Source organism: Ctenopharyngodon idella, chromosome 7 (genome assembly GCF_019924925.1).
Source record: "Ctenopharyngodon idella isolate HZGC_01 chromosome 7, HZGC01, whole genome shotgun sequence".
Classification (NCBI taxonomy): domain Eukaryota; kingdom Metazoa; phylum Chordata; class Actinopteri; order Cypriniformes; family Xenocyprididae; genus Ctenopharyngodon; species Ctenopharyngodon idella.
In genome coordinates, this window is record NC_067226.1 from 6,102,035 (window position 1) to 6,116,476 (window position 14,442).

The window sequence follows — 14,442 nt, forward strand, 5'->3', positions numbered from 1 at the left end:
TCCTTTAACAGTGACAATGTCATCATGTTGTATCCCTGTATGACTGCTTTGTTTCCTCATTGTGACAGGCACGCATGGTTGCCGCAGCCACCAGTAACCTCTGTGAGGCAGCAAACGCATCAGTTCAAGGCCATGCCAGTGAAGAAAAGCTCATCTCTTCTGCCAAACAAGTGGCTGCTTCCACTGCACAGCTGTTGGTGGCGTGCAAGGTTAAAGCAGACCAGGATTCAGAGGCTATGAGGAGGCTACAGGTATATACGGTTACATAAAGAAAAAGATGAAATTAATTCTGATATTTAAATAGTAACTGCATGCAAATGTTCACATGTAAGCCTAGCCTTACATTAATATCTTCATTGAACATGTATTTCATGGACCTATTTCTTGAACTTCTGTGTCATCTGCAGGCTGCAGGCAATGCTGTGAAACGTGCCTCTGACAATCTGGTTCGAGCAGCCCAGAAAGCTGCTTTCAACAAAGCTGATGATGACAATGTGGTGGTCAAGACCAGGTTTGTCGGAGGAATTGCTCAGGTAAGATTTACAAGCTGAATTCTATCTATGTATAATTTAATAATAATTACTTAATAATAAATATTTAATATTTAATTAGCTAATAAAGATTTTGTTTTATAAAATAAAAAATATTTATAAATAAAAATATTTATTTTATAATCTATATAATTTAATATATTTATGATTATTGTTTGTTGTTGTTAATAAAATAAATCAAAATTTATGTAGGAAAAATTAAATGTGCATAAATATGTACACTCAAAATGCACATACTCTTTTAAATTGTTTATAATTAAAAATATATTAAAATAAAAATTAATTAAATTTTAAATATTAAATAAAAATTAAATTTGTGTAAATATGCAGTGTAATACAAAACCACTGAATGATAAGTCTAAAATTATTTATTTATATATTTTTTTATTTTATTTTTATGTATTATGTTATGTTATATTATTTTTATTTTATTTTATGGCATTTTAAGATTATGCTGTCCCATATTGGCAGATATTGTTTCAATTGTGTTGGTTTCTTTTGTCTGTTCGGCCCAGATTATTGCTGCTCAGGAGGAGATGTTAAGGAAGGAGAGAGAGCTGGAAGAGGCCCGTAAGAAGCTGGCACAGATCAGACAACAGCAGTACAAGTTCCTGCCAAGTGAACTCCGAGAAGATGAGGACTAAACATAACTGTTGGCTTCCTCAAGTTGTCCACCATTTGATTTTTGCCTTCAGAACACAGATGGATTTCTCTTCGACCTATAGTCCAGTCCATACTTCACCTACTAAACTGATGAAGGGTCATTGAAGTAGTTGACTAGCTTGTGAATTTTTAAATATTTAAACTCTTGAAAAACTATTCAAACAGCCATCTCGTCTCCTTTACCGTGAATGTGTTCATGCCTCCACCACACCCTTGTGAAGAAGCTTTGGATTTCTGACATGATTCTGAACTTGTCAATGTGTGCATGAAGATTTTCATGCCGAACAGTGGGATTGGAGCGTTGAGGATGAAGTAATGAGATGGGCCCTCTGTTTGAGCTCAGTCATTAAAAATAAAGCATTTTAGGGTTTTGAACAAGGTGCAGACTTTGATATTTACATCAAGTTGAAAGTTGAGCAGAAAGAAATCCTGATTGTTAGAGAGCAGCCTTTTAAACTCCAGTTGAATGTTTAACATTTGTACATTTGTAATGGTGAGATACATTTTTTTTTTTTTTATGCTTCAGTTTCATTGCGAAGTTCACAAAGTAAACAAATAAAAAATATTTATGTAGCAAAATGTGCGTAAATGTGCAATGTAAAACAAAATCACTCAGAATGATAAGAGTCTAAAATGCAGCTTCTCAAATGATTTTTTATTTTTTTTTCTTGCAGACCATACACTTTTTGAGAATGCAATGACCGGATGTAGTGATTCATGGATTATATATGGAGACCATATTAACCTCAAAATTACTGTGGAAATTCCACCTCTAACCCCTTAAAACCTTAAAGAAATGACCTTATACTACACCAGACATTTTTCTTTACATTAATGAACCCTAAATACTGAATGTATGTGTTCAAATGTAATAGAATTTCTCATATTTGTTGTCTGCACGCATGAGGATGATTGAATGATGCATTTCACTTTATGTAGAGTCAGGCATACTGTAACTTTGACATTTATACTAACGTTTAAGAGTGATTTTTCTCCTCATTCTGAAATTATTGGCCACTGTAGTATTTTATAGCGCTGTTTGTAGCTGCTTTGAGTGATTTTCTTTTTCTTTTCATCACATCTCTTATTATCTAAGTTTTCTAAATCATTTGATGCTGGTATGACTTTCTGATTTTTAGCCTTATCTTCTAGCGTGTCACTTTTATGCTTGTATGTTGGTCATATGCAACCCTGGAAATCGTATTCGGTTCTCAGTGATTCATTGCTTTGCTACAACAGCCATACATTCTCTGGCTTTATGTACATTTAGTTTCAGTGCCTTAGTTTATCAGTCAAATGAACATATCAGTTCTATGACTGAAGAAGACAAGATCAGGTGTTAATATTCTGGCTTGCATTCACAGTAGTGTGTCTGTCAAAGCTGAGTTGCTGCTAATCTGTTACTACATTTGTGCTCTATGATACTCAGAGCTGGAAGAGTACAAGTTGGAGTTTGGTAATTACTGCAACAAGTCATTGTCTGTCATAAAGTGGCCTGTGCAACTCACTTTAAGCAGTTCCCCCTTTAGCTATAGTTCTGTCTGGAAAGTTTCTGTCTGCGTCATGTTGCTGTAAATGTATTTGGCTTATATATACGAATATGTGACTATGTTAAGACAGCACATGTTTGTCCTGCATTTCTTGTGCATGCTCCATGACATCTAATGGCAGTTGCAGAATGAACAATGTTGCCATCTCATGCATTGTGTAGATGACTATAGAAGAGAAAGTCCTGAATGTAATTTCACATTTTGAGAAAACAATTGACTTGTTTATTTTTGGGTGTCTTTGGATAATTGCTTGTAAGAGCATTGCAGTAAAAGCATAGACCTTAAGTTATACATGTAAAGCATCTGTCTATAATGAAGAACAATTTAACTTAAAATAAAGGGTTTCAAAGTATATTTCTCTTCAAATGATGTTCATCAACTACAGTACAAGTTGCTGGTTGTGCACTGAACAGTGTTAGAGAGTTAAATATCTCAATTCGTATTTTATAAAGTTTACACTTACATGGTATATTGGAGAATGAATTCACAAACCTTTTATTTTATTCTTTCATTGATTAAAGTTGTATCTTACAAAAACATGTGCATGGGCCTCAGCTGCTTGCCACTTCCCTTATCTAGTTTAATCACTTTGAATGTGTATTTAAAGGTGCAATGTGTAAATTTTAGGAGGATCTATTGACAGGAATGCAATATAATATACATAACTATGTTTTCAGTGGTGTTTAAAGACCTTACATAATGAACCGTTATGTTTTTATTTCCTTAGAATGAGCCATTTTGCGTCGGCATGTTTCTACAGTAGCCCTAAATGGACAAACTGCTCTACAGAGCGCGTTGGCTTGACTGACTCCTCTCTGCTGTCTCAGAGGACGACATCTTTGTCCTGTGTTGGCCACCGTAGCTTCTCTATATTGCAATTCGCAACCTCACCGCTAGATGCCGCTAAAATTTAGGGTGTACTCACACTAGGCGCTCTGAACCGTGCCCGAGCGCATTTGACAAGTGTGATCGCTCCATTCCGTGCCCAGGCGCGGTTCGTTTAGCCGGCCCTGGCCCACTTAGAAGAGGTGGGCCAGAGCGCGGTTCGGTTGAGCTACTACTCTTGTGTGCACTACTGTCATCATTACAACAGCAAACATCTTTATTACTACTTTGATAGTGCACTTATCAATTCATATAATTAATTCGAGTGTATTTGGGATTATATCGGGTCTGATTCTCACCTTATTGATGAATTGTAGTTTGCGAGTAAAGCTGCAAATTCCTCCATTAACGTCAGCTGCCTTCATAATAATCCTCTGCTAATGCTAATGACCATCGCTGCGCTGCATAAATGATAAATATATTAGCGCGAAAGTGCATTTCTAGGCAACTGTGCCTAGTGTGAGTACACCCTTACACACTGCACCTTTAATGTGTACAATAATAATAATGTATTAATGCTTAATTTTGTTTAGTTTTGCAATAATTGTAGTAATAATATTGATAATAGTAGTAGTTAAACATCTTAACATGTAAATAGACAATATAGGGAAACACTGGTAGATGTGTATCATAAAAAATTAGTAGTTAAATTATAAAAAATAATATAAAAAAGCTGGCAGCCAAGAGATGTTGTTCGAAAATAAGTTAATCGCAAAAAGAAAGTCAAATACACAAGTTTAGTATTAGTGTGACAAATCTTCCCTTGAGAAAAGGAGAAATTTTGCTAGCTTGCATGAACTAACTTGAGTTTGGATTAATGTTCTACAGTCATCTGTAAGTATATGTATAGTCTCAATTTAGAAAGTTATAAATCTCTTGCAAGATGCCTAATAGAAGCAAGTTTACCTTCTATGTACCTTCTCACCCTCTTCCCCATATAGTAATGCTTTGTGAGATTTACAGTATATATTTAAAAAGGTACTTACTCTGCATCTCAGTGATTTGTTAAATTAACTGATACAAACATAGTCTCATTCTTTTAAAGCATGTACTCAGTGTCTTGTTTCTACCGGTTTTGTTGATATTCTTTATGATTGTGAACTGAGATAGTGTAATCTGGTCCTATAGATCAACTCTGTATGGCAGTACTGCACTGAGTTCAGGCTGGCTGCCCCTTTAAGCCATTGGTCTTTGGCATGGGGTAGGGCTGAGGTGGTATGTCTTAGTCAGCATGAGGGTATTGGGCTATATTGGGTGGGATCACATACTTGGGGAGGTGCTAATTTTAGTCCCCCGGGGGGAGATGATCATAGCAGATATGCATGTTTAAAGATTTACAGTTAGTACAATTAGAGTTTCAATTAGTTTGGCAAGTAGAACTGTCAAATTTTCTCAAACGGTAAATGTTTTCTGGCAGACATTTCAAGCATTACAGTCTGTATGATTTTAGTGGGAGAGAGGGAAAGACGGTGAGAAGTGAACCCATGTTTTATGTGTCAACGTAATGGAATTCATGGCTATTCAGCTCCATTACATCATATGAGCACCTCTCTAGAAATACTTTTATCTTAGATCTCATTAAACAAAAAGAGATCTTAGATCGCATTAAACAGTTCTCATTAAACTAGATATGGTTATGTTAACCATATCTAAACATTTAACGTGTCAATTTTACTAGTTTTCATCAGTACAAATTTTATTTTGCAGCTTTCTGTAAATCAATTTCAGATTACATTCTTAAAATTAGGGTTATTGATTAGCATCAACGGGTCCATGGAACTTTTCCATTGCACAAAGGTTCTTTATAGTGCAGAAAGGTTCTTTAAATGATTATTAAAATGTTCTTTTCATTAAAAATGGTTCTTTTAAGAACCATTCACTGAAAGGTTCTTCGAAGAACTCAGAATGGTTCTTCTATGGCATCGCTGTGTAAACTCATTAATTGTACTGCAAATTACATAATTCAAATGATACAAAATAGTATCAAAGTTAGCAGCATCCAGAAAATCTTGAAGTTGAATCAAAGGCATTTAACAGGTTGAAGTGCCAGGCGTAAATGTGCCGTTGAAAGGTTTTCCTCGTGAGGAAGCTTTGCACGTCTGCTTGAATGTCTTTGGCTATAACTTGCTAGTCTGATCTTTGGAAAACTAAAAGCAGTGAGGAAAAGTATGAAGAATGAAAATTCTTTTTCACAGAATATATATTTGGTCATACAGAAACAATTCTAAGTTTATGTTTTTCTATCAGCATCTCTGCACAAAAAGGTTGCTTAAACGCAAGACCATGAAGGCAAAGAAAGTGTCCATGTTACATATTTCATGCTGAAATAATAACAGCACTAAACATGCACATAAAAGCAGTTCTGTACAAATTAAGTGCATGTAGTTCATTAATATTGTTCATTACATTTGTAATAGGCGGCTACACAATGATATAAACACTGTTGTGTGATACATGATTAAGATTAGTTGTGCATGTTGCAAAGCTTGTCTTACAACAGCTAAGAAGAGACTGTGGCAGGTGCTTCCTTCAGGAGGGGAAGGGTAAAAATAACCTTCTGGAAAAAAGTTCATGGAGTGTGAATGTGAGAGTATAAGAAATTAATGTTAATGGCAAGCACCACAGCTTTGTAGAAACACTCTTATGATCTTCTTGTCCAACAACACCTTCAGATTAGAACTGTTCTGACGGTAAAAACTGTAGAACAAATATAATGTACCCCATTTTCTCTCCCAAGTTGCAAGTGTAAGATATGTGGACACTCAATCATAAGTGACAATTTATTAAATGGTGTAGCAAAGTCCAAATAGCGTTATGGGGCTTGTATCTTCGCGGCATGGCCGACAGCTGTAACTTTGCCACACGACACGTCGTTGTGATTCCAAGAGATTTGGGGGTTTTACCGCGGCCGATTAAAGCCAGCACGGTGCTTGGCAATGAGTGCTAGCGTGCTGAGAGATTGCTGTTCAACAGCCACCGTATCTAAAGCTCTTCAGATTATGAACAATGCCTGAGGGAGTCGTTGACATGCTCCTCTGTTAAGAGACTGACCCAGAGATAGTAACGCCTTTCCTTAAATATAATCACTTTCACGAGCCCCTCGTGTGCTGTATAAAATCAATCGATTTTTACTATAAAGGATTCTTCTTTTCTTTGTAAAGAGTTTATGAGGGGAAATGATACATTTCATATGTTGGGGTTGGCATATTCAGCGTTTATCATGAATAGGACAGCGGGTAAACTGCTTTCCGGACAGTTTTGCTCCTCTTCCCTCATTTTCTCTTCAGATTCAGGGTGTTAGAAATAGGAACACGGCCCCCTTGTAAGACGTCTTGGCCCTCAGATCCCATATATAGGCATTTCAATGGTCAAATGTCTGAGAGCAGCGAATCGCTGTCCAGATCCTTAAAAAAAGACGCGAGGTAGGAGGAACCGCCAAGGGCCGTTCCTAAAAAAGTATTGGGTGTCTTGCGGAACTTCTCAGGCTCCTGTGAAGGCACATATTTGACAGGCTACAGCGATACGAGCTCGCACTCCAGCTCAGCGTTCGGTTCAGCACAGACGCTCATCGCCTCTCTCAGTCCAGTGTTTGGTGCGACCACCCATACACTAACGCAGCCATGGATGCCATTAAGAAGAAGATGCAGATGCTCAAGCTCGACAAGGAGAATGCCTTGGACAGAGCAGAGCAGGCTGAGGCCGATAAGAAGGGAGCAGAGGACAGAAGCAAACAGGTTGGACATGGGCATCTGGGTGTCTTATTTACACCTCTATAGATCAGACTTTATGAAGTCTGCTTTTGTATTTTCAACTTATTATGCTGTAGCATATGGTATAATTCTATTTTTAATAAGTTTTTCAATATCTAGGCCTATTCCATTTCTATTTTATTTCTATTTCACATTCTATTTTAAACATCTTTTTTTCACTTAATACTTTAGACCATATTTTTAATAGCCTTGCATGGTTAATTGATGTTCTCGAGTCTCTCCATGTCTATTGACACACGTGCTCTTCATGCAGCTTGAGGATGACCTGGTAGCCCTGCAGAAGAAACTGAAGGCAACTGAGGATGAGTTGGACAAATACTCCGAGGCCCTTAAGGATGCTCAGGAGAAACTGGAGCTGGCTGAGAAGAAAGCTGCCGATGTAAGCATGGGCACTTTCGGTGTCCTGTCTTATGTCACGCGCAACCTGTGCCCACCCCTGCTAAACAGTCTGTTGAACTTATATAGGCTACACGTGATTTCATATTTACCATCATGTAGGCTACTTTGGCGTTGTTTTACCGACTAAACGTTCTCGGAAACTACAAAATAGGGTCTTTTAAACTGACCCAAGGCCACTCTTAAGTGTAGCTGCACCACCTGGTAAACGAATCCCAAGCCACAGATGGGAATACAGTCTGCCATATGTACAGTTGCAGGAGAGTGTATGCAAACGGCGAGTTAAAATTAGCAGTACGCTTTATAAGGCAAGCGTCTGGGGGTTCGTTAAGCCCACCTACAAGCGTCTTAATAGGGTCCGTGTAGAATTTCACCTCACCCTCGCTGGATACTTAAGACCATCAGCGATCATCCATCTAGCTAGTATCATAAACGATACAAATGAGTATAGGCTATAGCAAAGTTTATATTTGTTAATAGTTCTAGGACAAAAAAATGAATAGCAACCCATTCGTTAGCCTATAATAAAATACTATATAATAATATAATATGCTATGAATATAGATTTATGTCCCAATTTTTATTTTAATGAATAGGTCTATAGACTGATTCATAGACTTTCAGGGAGTCAATTCCTGAAACGATTTCTGTCAGTAATTTTATGGGCGCACTACGTGCAATTAAATGAGGATCATCTTAAGCTTTTGGCGCCTCTAGCGAAGTTAACCGTCAGCTCACAAAACACTAAGAACACACTATAGCCTATGTCTGTCATGTCTTTTCCCAGTAGGCCTGTGATAAATAATGGCCTCTTATTTTTGTCGATGCAGTGACCAGCTGTTGCTATAGTTACCACTTCAAACAAAAGCAATTTATGTTCGCGAACATCTATCTAGGGCACACTAACTAAATGTAATTTTTCGAAAGTTTCAAAACACTTTAGAAGCTAAATAACTTACGTGGAAGAGGCGTAGGGATGTCATTAGAAAAGAAGCCCAGAATGCCCAGCTTCACCAAACGAAAACAATCATTTGTATTTTGTGCTTCACCTGTATTGCAGCAACACATCACAAGATGGCGCTGTACGCTCAGAAATTCACACACAGTTGAGCTCAAACGAGAGCAAAATCTGTAATGTCACAATGCGAAAAGAATAGACGAAGAGATTAACCCATTTTAAATACATTTAACAATTTGCAGTTTTGCCAATTCAATTCATTACACTGAATTTAATTTTTTAATAGTGTCCCTTATTTATGGCAGTATTCATTCTTGTCATAATACACGAAACGCAACGACATTTCTCATGTAATTTATAAACAGATCTTGTGGCCAAAGCCGTCGTTTTAAAATACGATAATACAGCGTAGAAGGATTGACTTCCGGTGTTTGGTAAAGCGTTACCAGTCTCTGGCTGGGAATCGGGGTGAACGACTTGCTTCACCGGATCGCAGTTACGCCCTGTGATAACCATTCAAACAATCCGTGATGCCTGGTACGGCGTATCTCGAGGCTGTGAAAAAGAAAATCAGATCACTGCAAGAACAAGCAGACGATGCTGAAAGCAGAATACTGAGACTACAGGAGGAACTCGAGTCCGAGCGCGCAGCCAGGCAATCTGTGAGCTTACGATAATAATTTAAGTGCATTAGCAGGCCAACTGTAGCGCGTTTTCGCATCAGATCACACCAAGAGTCGGAATATGTCATGAAAATTATGTTTAAACAACGTTTTCAGTGTTTTTCGTCGTTAGAAAGTTCGCGAAAATTGATTGTGAACTGGCGCTGAATAGATGGAGAGGGCGGTGATGCTTTTGACAGGTCCCGTCCTCATGTATACGGCTTTTCAAAGCTAATGTTTACCAAAAATCCTTTAAATCTTGTGTGTTATTGGTCAACACATCATAACTCACATGGAAACCCTTTATTAGTTTGAGGAAAACGAGAGCGTTGTAAGTTCTAGAGATATTTCTGCAAACTCTGCCCGTCTGCATCAAGTGAAATGTGCATTTCTATGCTTTAGACCAGACGTATTAGATTAGTGCGTCCTGAGCTCATTGCTAGATGTCTGTGCGCAGGCTGAGGGCGACGTCGCTTCCCTGAACAGACGTATCCAGCTGGTTGAGGAGGAGTTGGATCGCGCTCAGGAGCGTCTGGCCACTGCTCTGCAGAAGCTGGAGGAGGCTGAGAAGGCTGCTGATGAGAGTGAGAGGTGTGTATGGAAACTCACTAGGGCGCAAAATAGCGCCTGAGACTCTTAAAAAGAGTGTTGTCAATAAATGGCAAGTGAAATATCAGGAGGTCAAACTATTTTCACCTCAAATATGTTCCCAGTTTTATTTTCCAAATAAAAAAAAAATCTAGACATGTATAAATTCAATTTAAAACAATGGTATGCAATTTTCTAGCAATAAACATTAAATATAAAATTAAATAGGTTTAATAAAAATCAGTTAATTTAACATTTATTGTAAATTAAAATTAGTTACATATTATAGTTTTTATTACAGTGAATTGAATATCAAATCAGTAGATTTTGTCAAATGTGACCCTGGACCACAAAACCAGTCATAAGGGTCAATTTTTTGAAATTGAGATTTATACATCATCTAATAAACAGGCTTTCCATTGATGTATGGTTTGTTGTGATAGGACAATATTTGGCCGAGATACAACTATTTGAAAATCTGGAAACTGAGGGTGCAAAAAAATCAAAATATTGAGAAAATCGCCTTTAAAGTTGTCCAAAAGAAGTCCTTAGCAATGCGTATTACTTACAAAAATAATTTTTTGATATATGTACGGTAGGAAATTAAAAAAAAACTTCATGGAACATGATCTTTACTTAATATCCTAATGATTTTTGGCATAAAAGAAAAATCAATAATTTTGAGGCATACAATGTATTGTTGGCTATTGCTACAAATATACCTGTGTGCCTTATGACTGGTTTTGTGGTCCAGGGTCACAAATTATTATGAATAGATTTAAAGCCATTTTAAGGGGAGGGCAGACGTTTAATGTTTCAAAACTAGCTACTTTTGATGCAGTGTTAAACTAATAATGTAATCCCTTTACATTTATATTTAATCATTTAGCAGGCACTTCAATCCAAAGCCGCTTACAAATGAGGAGAACAATAGAAGCAATCAAACCAATAATAGGGCAACAATATACAAGTGCTCGACTGGTCCCAGTTAATCTAGCACAGTACAGTACACATAGAAAGTTTTTGTATGTTTATCAAACACATATAATGGGTCTTCTGATTTTTGGGAGTGGTATTAACACCCAAATTCTCTCACTCTCTTTCAGAGGCATGAAGGTCATTGAGAACAGGGCCCTGAAGGATGAGGAGAAGATGGAGCTGCAGGAGATCCAGTTGAAGGAGGCCAAGCACATTGCTGAGGAGGCTGATCGCAAGTACGAGGAGGTTGGTATTCTCTCTTTTCTCTCTCTTATAATTTATTATATATGGATAAAATCTAATTATGAATAATTAATTTCCAATAAATAATGTCTTCCCCTTGGGCAACATAAATGCATGTACACTCACAACTTTTCTGTTTTGTGATGGTACTCAGGTGGCCCGTAAGCTGGTGATTGTTGAGGGTGAGCTGGAGCGTACTGAGGAGCGTGCTGAGCTCAATGAGGGGTAAAAACAAAAAAATTGAATACTTTTAAAAAACATGCTTGCTTACCTTAACCTCTGCCTGACAATTTTTGTCACTCCCTCCCACAGTAAGTGCTCTGAGCTGGAGGAGGAGTTGAAAACTGTGACCAACAACATGAAGTCTCTGGAGGCTCAGGCTGAGAAGGTAAGTGTGTAAATGTTTGTGTGTGTGTGTGTGTGTGTGTAGAGGTACTTATGTGAATGTATAAATTATCATCTGTGTATATTGGTTTTGTGTGTTGGTGTTTATAGACAACAATTTAATCCTCTCTCCTGTCTTTTCCATCTACAGTACTCCGCTAAGGAGGACAAATATGAGGAGGAGATCAAGGTCTTGACTGACAAGCTGAAGGAGGTGAGTTCACTCACTATTTTGTGTTTGTGTGTGAGCATTGACATAAGAGAGCCTGACATCTCTCTGTGTTCCAGGCTGAGACTCGTGCTGAGTTTGCTGAGAGATCAGTCGCCAAGCTTGAGAAGACCATTGATGATCTGGAGGGTATGTCCACTTGTACCTCACTCTTTTTCATACTGTTATTAGACACAGGTTAAAACAAGCTATTTAGAATCAATGTAAGACTTACCTTTTTGCATTCATACATTCTTAAAAATAAAGGTTGTTTATTGGCATCTGTGGTTCCATGAAGAACCGTCAACATTCATGGAAACTTTCCATTGCACAAAAGGTTCTTTAGATTATTAAAATGCTCTTTACATGAAGAAAAAATGTTCTTTTAAGAACTGATCACTGAAAGGTTCTTTGAGGAATGGTTCTTCTATGAATGGTTCTTTATTTCTAAGAGTGTATGTTGCAATTAACAGTTCACATAGTGATTCAAAAGATATGAATCTTGTCGGCACAGCTATTTTTTCTCATTATTGAAGAAGGTAATTTCACTTCATTTAATTTCTGTTTAATTTTTGTTTTTTTTCTTAGCCTTTCATTATCTCTCTATGGCCACTTGTCACTGTTCATTCCACCCTTTGCACTGCTTCCTCTCCCTTATTTTCTTGTTTCTACATTCTTTTCCATTCCTCTCCATTCAACACCCTCCACCATTCTGGCCTTTAATTGGCTACTTTAGATGAATTGTATGCTCAGAAACTCAAGTACAAAGCCATCAGCGAGGAGCTGGACCACGCTCTCAACGACATGACCTCCATGTAACTATCACCACCTGTTACTTCAGTGTGCACACATGCTTTTGGTTTAATAGCATTTCCAGATTCTCTGTCTGCTAATACAAATTATTTTTCAGGTTTACTGATGGATTTTACACTGAATCCACTATAAATTTTAGATCCTGCATCACATAAGTGTTTCCATTGATTTACTCAGTATAAAGTGATGTAGAAAAGTTGAGATTACACACAAGCACACACCGTCTATCATTTGTAATGCATGATGAGACTTTTTTTTTTTTTTTTAATTCTTGCATGCCCTTTGTTGTTCAAAATCACCATCTATCATTTGTTTCAACTCTTTTTTTTTCTTTTTTCCCCCTGCCAGTTAAATTTTTTACATCTCATCTCTGGCTCCGGGCACCATCTGAGCGGCATCTCCTTCATTTCCTCCATGTTTCTCTCTTTTTCTCTGTTGCCGCTTTTCTCCACCGCACTATTCTCAGTGGGGATGGAGCACTCAGCACTATAGTTCCATCACTTGTACAGAAATTATTTGCTTTCTGTAAAATAAAACTTCCTCCCATCTCTGTAAGCTCCCCACTCCTTTCTCTCTTTAGTATGTCTTAACTCTTTTGATTTCATATGTCTTTAATTTATTGTCGAGAAGCTTGAATAAAATCCAAAAAAAGCTCCTTCTCATCAGCTCATGTTGCTTCTCTCTTTGGCAGCTCATAATGATCATATTCATATCATCATGATTTTGCACCACAGGTTCTATGGCATTGTAAATATAGAAATGAAAGAAGACTTCAGCATAATCTTTAATAAACCATTTTGGGTAAATGCTCTTGGAACTAACATCTCTCCTTTAATTTTCACTCTTTTCTTTTCTTTTCTTTTCTTTTCTTCTCCTTTTTTTTCTCTTTTCTTCTCTTCTTACCAGACCCCCTATATCAACAGCTCCAGAAAAACCGGGTCCTTTCACATGAGCTCAGTTTAGCACTTAATGAATTCTAACCTGACTATATAAGAAAAAACAGGATGTACACTAAATATTACATTCTGTCTATTGTTTGTGGTGCACATAGAGTAACCTATAATCTGTGATGACAGATAATCTATAATTTCATTATTCTGATATTGTTGATACTGAAGATCTTGTTCTTTTATGTCAGGGCTAAAGTTAAATATAAAATTTATAGATTTACTGTGTGCGGGTTGCATGCACAAAACCTAAAGCTTAAATAAAAAAAAAATAAAAAAAAAAAAATCATGGCAAACTGTTTCCATTAAATAATGAACAGCCTTGACCTTTCAATGTATTTTATGTAGAGGGAAAAGTTTACATAGAAAGGTGTAAGTGCCTTCTGCATTATATAACTCACTTTGCATCATTACCAAAGGTGTGTAGTGTTGTAAGAGTAGAGTATTTATAGGCTATATGTCAGAAGTACTTCTAAAATCAGAAAATACTACTAGAGCAAGTAATTTAATAAGACACTTGTAAAACTATCAATCCATGGTTATCGCATGTAACATGCATAAATGCAATGCACAACCCTCAGGTACACAAATATAAATGTTTACATTTTTTTTTGCAACTGCCAAAATTATCATTATACCTGAATAAAGTAATTGAATCTCAAAATGCCTAATGCCTTGTTTCTTTATTGTCCAAATATATAAGCTATATATACAGTATATGTGACATTGACAGTAAACTGTAAAAATAAAATAAAGGCTGACTTTACTATACTGTATATAGTTTCTTGAGTACATAATCTTTACTGAAAACATGTATTTACAACAGTTCAAAAATACAAGCACAGT

At 36.9% G+C, this 14,442-nt stretch overlaps 2 protein-coding genes across 6 annotated transcripts in view; both read left to right on the forward strand.

Annotated features, from left to right (window-relative positions):
- The window catches only part of tln2a (talin 2a), a 57,576-nt gene extending 54,460 nt beyond the window's left edge, over window positions 1–3,116 (forward strand). For both annotated transcript variants that reach the window (XM_051900377.1, XM_051900378.1), the window contains exons 56-58: window positions 69–251; window positions 408–533; window positions 1,067–3,116. In XM_051900377.1, the coding sequence (XP_051756337.1) occupies window positions 69–251; window positions 408–533; window positions 1,067–1,195 (438 nt within the window). In that variant the 3' untranslated portion in view covers window positions 1,196–3,116. The remainder of the gene's footprint in view (window positions 1–68; window positions 252–407; window positions 534–1,066) is intronic.
- Window positions 3,117–7,150: 4,034 nt separating this feature from the next.
- On the forward strand, window positions 7,151–14,260 carry tpma (alpha-tropomyosin). Of its 4 annotated transcripts, XM_051900336.1 has the most exons (10): window positions 7,151–7,383; window positions 7,673–7,798; window positions 9,893–10,026; window positions 11,130–11,247; window positions 11,399–11,469; window positions 11,557–11,632; window positions 11,780–11,842; window positions 11,917–11,986; window positions 12,573–12,651; window positions 12,998–13,204. In XM_051900336.1, the coding sequence occupies exons 1-10, from the start codon at window positions 7,270–7,272 to the stop codon at window positions 12,999–13,001; spliced, it is 855 nt and encodes a 284-aa protein (XP_051756296.1). In that variant the 5' UTR covers window positions 7,151–7,269; the 3' UTR covers window positions 13,002–13,204. The 4 variants fall into 4 exon arrangements, with proteins under 4 accessions (XP_051756296.1, XP_051756298.1, XP_051756300.1 ...); XM_051900338.1 differs by lacking the exons at window positions 12,573–12,651; window positions 12,998–13,204 and adding an exon at window positions 13,556–14,260; XM_051900340.1 differs by lacking the exons at window positions 7,151–7,383; window positions 7,673–7,798; window positions 12,573–12,651; window positions 12,998–13,204 and adding exons at window positions 9,230–9,435; window positions 13,556–14,260.
- Window positions 14,261–14,442: the final 182 nt, after the last annotated feature.